Source organism: Rhodnius prolixus, unplaced genomic scaffold, assembly GCF_049639745.1.
Source record: "Rhodnius prolixus isolate KJV_2025 unplaced genomic scaffold, Rpr scaffold_23, whole genome shotgun sequence".
Taxonomy (NCBI): Eukaryota; Metazoa; Arthropoda; class Insecta; order Hemiptera; family Reduviidae; genus Rhodnius; species Rhodnius prolixus.
The window spans coordinates 271947-282482 of record NW_027411627.1 but is presented as its reverse complement, the minus strand read 5'-3'; the positions used below and the strand labels follow the sequence as shown (position 1 = coordinate 282482).

General features: G+C 31.6%; 1 protein-coding gene across 1 annotated transcript; it reads left to right on the top strand.

Annotated features, from left to right (window-relative positions):
• The first annotated feature begins 5466 nt into the window (after window positions 1–5466).
• Window positions 5467–9815, top strand: LOC141459864 (uncharacterized). Its single transcript, XM_074139410.1, has 5 exons — window positions 5467–5707; window positions 5828–6061; window positions 8300–8438; window positions 8833–8971; window positions 9062–9815. The coding sequence occupies exons 1-5, from the start codon at window positions 5677–5679 to the stop codon at window positions 9194–9196; spliced, it is 678 nt and encodes a 225-aa protein (XP_073995511.1). The 5' UTR covers window positions 5467–5676; the 3' UTR covers window positions 9197–9815.
• Window positions 9816–10536: the final 721 nt, after the last annotated feature.

Sequence of the window (10536 nt, the reverse complement as noted above, 5' to 3'; positions counted from 1 at the left end):
TAGTTTATAATTGAGAAAAACAAAGTGTACAAGAGGACAAAATTCCATATCAATACGTGGTTCACATTGGGAGATTTAGAAAGGCCATAATTTTACAGAATTTCATGACCCAAAAAATTTTCAACCCTTTATATCTTCTACATTTATAGATCTGTGCACAAAATAACTATAGTTTATAATTGAGAAAAACAAAGTGTACAAGAGGGCAAAATTCCATATCAATACGTGGTTCACAGTGGGAGATTTAGAAAGGCCATAATTTTACAGAATTTCATGACCCAAAAAATTTTCAACCCTTAATATTTTCTACATTTATAGATCTGTGCACAAAATAACAATAGTTTATAATTGAGGAAAACAAAGTGTACAAGAGAACAAAATTCCATACGAATACGTGGTTCACAGTGGGAGATATAGAACGGCCAAAATTTTTCAGAATTTCATGACCCAAAAAATTTTCAACCCTTTATATCTTCTACATTTATAGATCTGTGCACAAAATCACTATAGTTTATAATTGAGAAAAACAAAGTGTACAAGAGGACAAAATTCCATACGAATACGAGGTTCACAGTGGCAGATATAAAACGGCCATAATTTTACAGAATTTCATGACCCAATAAATTTTCAATCCTTTATATCTTCTACATTTATAGATCTGTGCACAAAATAACTATAGTTTATAATTGAGAAAAACAAAGTGTACAAGAGAACAAAATTCCATATCAATACGTGGTTCACAGTGGGAGATTTAGAAAGGCCATAATTTTACAGAATTTCATGACCCAAAAAATTTTCAACCCTTTATATCTTCTACATTTATAGATCTGTGCACAAAATAACTATAGTTTATAATTGAGAAAAACAAAGTGTACAAGAGGACAAAATTCCATATCAATACGTGGTTCACAGTGGGAGATTTAGAAAGGCCATAATTTTACAGAATTTCATGACCCAAAAAATTTTCAACCCTTTATATCTTCTACATTTATAGATCTGTGCACAAAATAACTATAGTTTATAATTGAGAAAAACAAAGTGTACAAGAGGACAAAATTCCATATCAATACGTGGTTCACAGTGGGAGATTTAGAAAGGCCATAATTTTACAGAATTTCATGACCCAAAAAATTTTCAACCCTTTATATCTTCTACATTTATAGATCTATGCACAAAATAACTATAGTTTATAATTGAGAAAAACAAAGTGTACAAGAGGACAAAATTCCATTCAATACGTGGTTCACAGTGGGAGATTTAGAAAGGCCATAATTTTACAGAATTTCATGACCCAAAAAATTTTCAACCCTTTATATCTTCTACATTTATAGATCTATGCACAAAATAACTATAGTTTATAATTGAGAAAAACAAAGTGTACAAGAGGACAAAATTCCATATCAATACGTGGTTCACAGTGGGAGATTTAGAAAGGCCATAAGTTTACAGAATTTCATGACCCAAAAAATTTTCAACCCTTTATATCTTCTACATTTATAGATCTATGCACAAAATAACTATAGTTTATAATTGAGAAAAACAAAGTGTACAAGAGGACAAAATTCCATTCAATACGTGGTTCACAGTGGGAGATTTAGAAAGGCTATAATTTTACAGAATTTCATGACCCAAAAAATTTTCAACCCTTTATATCTTCTACATTTATAGATCTATGCACAAAATAACTATAGTTTATAATTGAGAAAAACAAAGTGTACAAGAGGACAAAATTCCATATCAATACGTGGTTCACAGTGGGAGATTTAGAAAGGCCATAATTTTACAGAATTTCATGACCCAAAAAATTTTCAACCCTTTATATCTTCTACATTTATAGATCTGTGCACAAAATAACTATAGTTTATAATTGAGAAAAACAAAGTGTACAAGAGGACAAAATTCCATACGAATACGTGGTTCACAGTGGGAGATTTAGAAAGGCCATAATTTTACAGAATTTCATGACCCAAAAAATTTTCAACCCTTTATATCTTCTACATTTATAGATCTGTACACAAAATAACTATAGTTTATAATTGAGAAAAACAAAGTGTACAAGAGGACAAAATTCCATACGAATACGAGGTTCACAGTGGCAGATATAGAACGGCAATAATTTTACAGAATTTCATGACCCAAAAAAATTTCAACCCTTTATATCTTCTACATTTATAGATCTGTGCACAAAATAACTATAGTTTATAATTGAGAAAAACAAAGTGTACAAGAGGACAAAATTCCATATCAATACGTGGTTCACAGTGGGAGATTTAGAAAGGCCATAATTTTACAGAATTTCATGACCCAAAAAATTTTCAACCCTTTATATCTTCTACATTTATAGATCTGTGCACAAAATAACTATAGTTTATAATTGAGAAAAACAAAGTGTACAAGAGGACAAAATTCCATATCAATACGTGGTTCACAGTGGGAGATTTAGAAAGGCCATAATTTTACAGAATTTCATGACCCAAAAAATTTTCAACCCTTTATATCTTCTACATTTATAGATCTATGCACAAAATAACTATAGTTTATAATTGAGAAAAACAAAGTGTACAAGAGGACAAAATTCCATTCAATACGTGGTTCACAGTGGGAGATTTAGAAAGGCCATAATTTTACAGAATTTCATGACCCAAAAAATTTTCAACCCTTTATATCTTCTACATTTATAGATCTGTACACAAAATAACTATAGTTTATAATTGAGAAAAACAAAGTGTACAAGAGGACAAAATTCCATATCAATACGTGGTTCACAGTGGGAGATTTAGAAAGGCCATAATTTTACAGAATTTCATGACCCAAAAAATTTTCAACCCTTTATATCTTCTACATTTATAGATCTGTGCACAAAATAACTATAGTTTATAATTGAGAAAAACAAAGTGTACAAGAGGACAAAATTCCATATCAATACGTGGTTTACAGTGGGAGTTTTAGAAAGGCCATAATTTTACAGAATTTCATGACCCAAAAAATTTTCAACCCTTTATATCTTCTACATTTATAGATCTATGCACAAAATAACTATAGTTTATAATTGAGAAAAACAAAGTGTACAAGAGGACAAAATTCCATTCAATACGTGGTTCACAGTGGGAGATTTAGTAAGGCCATAATTTTACAGAATTTCATGACCCAAAAAATTTTCAACCCTTTATATCTTCTACATTTATAGATCTATGCACAAAATAACTATAGTTTATAATTGAGAAAAACAAAGTGTACAAGAGGACAAAATTCCATATCAATACGTGGTTCACAGTGGGAGATTTAGAAAGGCCATAAGTTTACAGAATTTCATGACCCAAAAAATTTTCAACCCTTTATATCTTCTACATTTATAGATCTATGCACAAAATAACTATAGTTTATAATTGAGAAAAACAAAGTGTACAAGAGGACAAAATTCCATTCAATACGTGGTTCACAGTGGGAGATTTAGAAAGGCCATAATTTTACAGAATTTCATGACCCAAAAAATTTTCAACCCTTTATATCTTCTACATTTATAGATCTATGCACAAAATAACTATAGTTTATAATTGAGAAAAACAAAGTGTACAAGAGGACAAAATTCCATATCAATACGTGGTTCACAGTGGGAGATTTAGAAAGGCCATAATTTTACAGAATTTCATGACCCAAAAAATTTTCAACCCTTTATATCTTCTACATTTATAGATCTGTGCACAAAATAACTATAGTTTATAATTGAGAAAAACAAAGTGTACAAGAGGACAAAATTCCATACGAATACGTGGTTCACAGTGGGAGATTTAGAAAGGCCATAATTTTACAGAATTTCATGACCCAAAAAATTTTCAACCCTTTATATCTTCTACATTTATAGATCTGTACACAAAATAACTATAGTTTATAATTGAGGAAAACAAAGTGTACAAGAGGACAAAATTCCATATCAATACGTGGTTTACATTGGGAGATTTAGAAAGGGCATAATTTTACAGAATTTCATGACCCAAAAAATTTTCAACCCTTTATATCTTCTACATTTATAGATCTGTGCACAAAATAACTATAGTTTATAATTGAGAAAAACAAAGTGTAGAAGAGAACAAAATTCCATACGAATACGTGGTTCACAGTGGGAGATATAGAACGGCCAAAATTTTTCAGAATTTCATGACCCAAAAAATTTTCAACCCTTTATATCTTCTACATTTATAGATCTGTGCACAAAATCACTATAGTTTATAATTGAGAAAAACAAAGTGTACAAGAGGACAAAATTCCATACGAATACGTGGTTCACAGTGGGAAATATAGAACGGCCATAATTTTACAGAATTTCATGTCCCAAAAAATTTTGAACCCTTAATATTTTCTACATTTATAGATCTGTGCACAAAATAACTATAGTTTATAATTGAGAAAAACAAAGTGTACAAGAGAACAAAATTCCATGCCAATACGTGGTTCACAGTGGGAGATTTAGAAAGGCCATAATTTTACAGAATTGCATGACCCAATAAATTTTCAACCCTTTATATCTTCTACATTTATAGATCTGTGCACAAAATAACTATAGTTTATAATTGAGAAAAACAAAGTATACAAGAGAACAGAATTCGATATCAATACGTGGTTCACGGTGGGAGATATAGAACGGCCATAATTTTACAGAATTTCATGACCCAAAAAATTTTCAACCCTTTATATCTTCTACATTTATAGATCTGTGCACAAAATAACTATAGTTTATAATTGAGAAAAACCAAATGTATAAGAGAACAAAATTCCATGCCAATACGTGGTTCACAGTGGGAGATTTAGAAAGGCCATAATTTTACAGAATTGCATGACCCAATAAATTTTCAACCCTTTATATCTTCTACATTTATAGATCTGTGCACAAAATAACTATAGTTTATAATTGAGAAAAACCAAATGTATAAGAGAACAAAATTCCATACCAATACGTGGTTCACCGTGGGAGATATAGAACGGCCATAATTTTACAGAATTTCATGACCCAAAACATTTTCAACCCTTTATATCAGTGGTTCTTAACCTTTTCATAGACGCGGAACACAATTATATGTATATATTTTTCTCGCGGAACACTAACATTAAATAATTTGAAATTCGGTATTTAGCAAGAACTTAAAATTAAATTCAAATTACAAAAAAAAGGAACAATTTTTTGTTTACGTATCTTTCGTAAGTTTCTAAATTTCAATACATTAAAAATTGAAATTTCGCGGAACACTTGTACCATATTCGCGGAACACCGGTTAAGAACCACTGCATTAGAGGATAGCCTTCAAGCTACTCTTCTCGGAAGGTAGGTTTCATTGTGCTACAGCTGTTTATCAAAGGTTCACGTAAACAACCAAACAAGATTCCAATTCTGCGCGCATATGACCATGTTGGAGCCAGAAATAAAATGCATAGCGAACAAGAAGTACGTGCAATAAAGGAGGAGGGGATACGACTCCCCTTTGGGATACGATTCACCACTTCGAGAAACATGTGGTGTATTTTTAGTAGGGGACTGGCTGGCGTGAACGTACGCCGAGAGCTGTAGCTTTAGTTTACAATATTTTTGGTGCAGTTCAGTTATAGTGTTCACTTGGAAATGTCGATATTAGTGAGGATTAAGGTGAGGTAATAAGTTGGAAGTTTCGATGAAATGTTTCCAAAATGGAGGCTAGTCAAGACGATGTTACCGCAGGTGAGCCACTGCACTTATTTCTTTAAAAAAATAAAATAAAATCTATCGATAGACAATCTTAATCTAACTACTTCTAGATTCTTTATGCTATATGTACTTCTTTATTTCTTATTAATATAGAAAAACATGGTTGCACTAAATGTGGAATAAATTTCAAAGATACAAATTCATTGGAAATGCATATTACGTTGCACAGTTTCTCTGAGAAATGTTTAACCAAAGCAGAAATGGCTTTACGTAGGAAATTACTTTATCAAGAAGTGAAGAAAGAGCAAAATGAAGCTGGCCTATATCATCATGATGACAAAGCCGTTAAAGTTGGTCGAAAACCGAGGAGAATCTATAAGCCAAAGTGTAAGATTTTATTTTTAAATTTTCTTTTAAAAAAAAAGAAAAGAATTTTCTCTATTAGATAATCCGGAGAAATGGAATTCTTGTCTAACTCATGGGAAATCCAAGCTTTTTTATCGAAGCGTATAAAATGTCCCTTAAATCCAGAAGCACTTCTTTCTAGATACTTCAGTTTAGGCTTTTCCAACTATATGATAGTGAAAAGCAAAAATATTGTTAACATTAAGCTTTAAGAAAAAAAAAATCGAATTCCTGGAAAATGAGAATTTTCCGAGCTGTTACTTTGTAAAATTGTTTGTGAAAATTAATTTAAACTATAACAGTGTAGCCACAGCTGTATATATGAAGCGCTAAAATTTTTCTTTACTGAATTGATTTCTTACTTTTTTTTCCTATTTTCTGAAAAAGCACTCCAAATTTTGTTACATTCAAATAGATTTATAAATTTCGTTACGAAAATTCATTACAATGCAGTCTTACGTGAATCTCGAATCTCTCTTCAGTGTAATTATCGATTTTACGAAGCTGATAATTCTAATAAGAGTGCATTCACAACAGATTAGTGAGTGTAATCAAATAATACAGTACGGCTGTCCGATTAGTAGAATCGATTAGGTTTTACGAAACTATCTCAGTATTGATTTCTTTCGATGTCCTTTTTTTATTAACTTGCAGTTGAAGGAAGTGCATCGAATCGATACTTCACTAAATCCAGTGTGAACACTACACACAAGTTCCTATTATTCTGCAATAATTCCATTTATTATAATTGACAAAATTTTTTTTTACAAATATGTACTGAATTTTACTGTACGTCTCTTACATCGATTCCTCCTCAAAACCTACTCATTTCATTGTCTGAGAAATTTAAACAAACAGAAATGAGTATAAAGTGGTAGGTAACTTATGGTTTTCTGTTTTTCTTTAGAAGGCTTCAGAAGTTTTGGTCAGTGTATTTATAAGAATAAAAAAAATCTTGACGCCAACGTTTCGAGCTATATTTAGTTCATCTTCAGAGCTACAAAAAAAAAAGGCAAATAGATCCAGGTGTTTTACAATTTTCATCTTGAAGACCAAGGCATTATTTATATTCAACTCAAACTTTGTATAAATAATTTCATAGTTTTCAAAGTTATTAGCTTTTTATTATGTTTAAGTTTTTTATTTTAATTTATTTGTTAAGTTACATCTGAGCTAGATTCACTATTAGTGACAATGACAATAACTGACACCACTACAAACTCCACTAATTGAGGAGAGAAGTTACCCAGTGATAACACTACCTAAGTCGTCTCCAGGATTAGCTATTCTCTTAAGAAGAGAGAAAATCGCGAGGCCACAGGCTGATTTTAATTGCCTGGAAGGATGATCTGGATGGTGATGAGATGATAAATGGCGGACTAGAGGATTGGAATAAGGGAGCAAGTTCTTGCGAAGCTGACCTAAAAATGGAATGTCTAAGCCTTTTGTGGATAGTTTAGATTTGAAACGTAAAATGGAGCGTTAACGATAATGTGGAGAATTTTAGACTGAAGTGATTGAATTCGTTGATGATTGGAGCGTTTCGTTGAACCCCACAGTTTAGTATAGAATTGTAAATCAGTCGTTTGTTATTAAGTGAAAGAATTGAACATTGGTCTAGTTAGTCAGTCGATAACGCCCGTTAACTTCAGTTCGTTTAAGTCGTGTGTGCGGATATGTTAAGGTTGAATTATAAGTAATGTCGTCTCCGTGATGAAATTGTAAAACACCTTTTGTTTTGTGGTGCTCTAAAGATGAGCAAAATATAGTTTGAAACGTTGGCGTCAAGATTTGTTTATTTATAAAACTATACAAATTTTACATTGGAAAATAGTTCATAGTCTTAATATCACGCAATTAAATAATATTAGTGTGGGTTACGGCAGTGGCCTTGTGAAGATCTATCTTGTCTCAGTATCTGAGAGTAAGCGCCTCTATTTATCTTATCCAGGTTAATCCAATATTTTGTAACCTAACCTAACTTTCAGCAGGTAGTCTTTATTTTATTGTTTTTTTCAGGTTTAAATCATTCATCTTCTAAATTATTGCAACGATTGCAAAAATAAAATAAATAAATAATGAAAAGACTTAAAAGAAATATTACGTTCTGCCCTAGTTCGAATGCCTACTTGGTACGCTTGAGTCGGCAAACACATATGAACTTAAGCAATATTCCATCACTTGTACAAGTTACATATTTCTTACTTTATATTTATCCAGCGAAGCGACTGGGACTGACCAAAGTGCGCATGGAAGACTGCCTGAGATGTGATGCGTGCAGCTGCATCTACCTCCATCCGTCTGACTACTACAAGCACATGAGGAACTTCCATCAGAAGTACAACACTATCATACCAAGGTAATTAAGACTTTTATACGTTCTGTTTCATATCCTGGAGGATGAAACAGTCTGTTCTTTCAAACTGCATCATTGCCATGAACAATAGGATGGAGGATGTAGTGCAGTGTTGTAATATTAAATGAAATCATTCAGAAGCTTCATACTTTTGAATGTACAATTTTTGAATTGTGCTGACGGCACAAAGTCGCGCTCTCAAAACTCACGCACACAATTTTGTGAAACCATTTTTCTCGAACTCGGGGGTTTCCCGCAAAAGAAATATTTTCAATGAAAACTCAAAATGGAAAAAATTCGGCGATCGCTACTCCATCTTTGTGAGGTATAAGAGAAAGTAATTAAAATGTAATGAATTTGATTGGCCCCCACATCACTGATATGTTAATCTCCACAGATGTCGAAAGAAAAGTCCGATAAGAAGCACCCAGGAGGAAGATGGCAGTGCCGATGGTAGCTTACAATCTTCCCTAGGGCAAGAGCGACCGATTAGTGCGGACAGCAGGGATGACAAACAAATCCGGGAGAAAATTAAGGTACAATGTTTTTTTTTCTGAAAGTTACTGAAATGTACTTCGTTTTTTTAACATTTATTCTGTAGATAAAACTTAACATGGAATTTTTAGATTCGTTGGAGCGAAGTTATATCGCAAAGATTATTGCCAGAAAGAAAACCAGTGCAAGAACAGGATGTTGACATGAGTCTGTTGCTTAGCAACGTTGAAGTATCCATTAAAATCGAACCACCAGATGTTCCTTAGTGAATCATGTATTTATTTTCTTTCTGTTTCTTACTGTGAGCAATTATTGCGTGTTAAATTTTTTAAAAAAAATGTGTTCTTCTAATAATATTTTATTAAATAATATAGTGCTCTGAAAAGAAACATTCACGATCGTTGGCTTTAAGACTAGTCTAGTAAATACATTTGTATTTACATTTATATTTATAGAAATTACGTACTAAACTCATAATTTCGCAATTACTTAAAAAAAAAATAAAAAATAAAAATATGTATTTTTAATTGTATTTTAAATTTTAAGATTGCTCTAAACTCTTATATTAAAAAGTATATATTATTATAATAATTAATTATTATCTTATATTAAAATCAGAGTTAGGCAAAATTTCTAGTCACGACCCACTAGATTTATATAGGTTCACCTAATACTCACATTTAACCATGTCCTATATAAGTCTTGAGAGTCTCCAACTTGGTTAAATGTAAGTTAAACTAAGACGTTTTAATGATTTTTGTTCTTTTATTCACAACATAATCTGGTAAACATATTTTTGTATCAAACATATTGTTTGTAAAGATTTATTTATAAAAAAGTGTATAGATAATTTTTAAAAAAGAAAAAAGGAATAAATTAATAATATTGTATTTATTTATCCTTATAATCTTTTAATTATTATTAAAAAAATCAAAAATAATGAATACTGCATTCACTTGATGCAAAAATATGAAAAAAAAATCTAACGAAAAGGTTAAAAATGGCTGCCTGAGTGTGGAGTGAGTGTAAAAGCAATAAAAAAGTAATACAGGGCAGCGCGAGCTATCTAGTGGCAGTTTATAGAACTAATAGCCGTCGTCATGGTGATATGACGCGCCACCATGTTGGGCCAGATGGGGCGAAAATTAGCCCTCTGATCGCCGAAGTGAACACATCTCCTCTGCCATTAACAACACATTCATGTTTCTTTAAGAGAGTGTGTGGTGAATGCCAGAAGAGGCTAAATATATGTTTAGAGTGACGAACGGCATAGCAATGTTTCCTACCATCTCACTCAAGTCGTACTAAAGAAAATTTGTGTTGACGCATATGCATACGTAGTGAGAGGTTACAGAAATGCTATCTGGTGACCAATATTTAAACTACTTTTTAACTAACCTGATAGGTGGCGCTCTACAATGGATTTTTTTGAAACTAATTTCTTATTTCTACGTATTTTACGTTTTTTAAAGTTGTAAACCTTTTTTAGCACTACTTCTTGCATTAGTACAAATTAATTATTGTAGCTTTTATTAAAATTATAATAGGATAAACGATCTTTAAAAAGCAGGCTGAAGATGAATAGAATAGTTTCTTCATCCCAAGA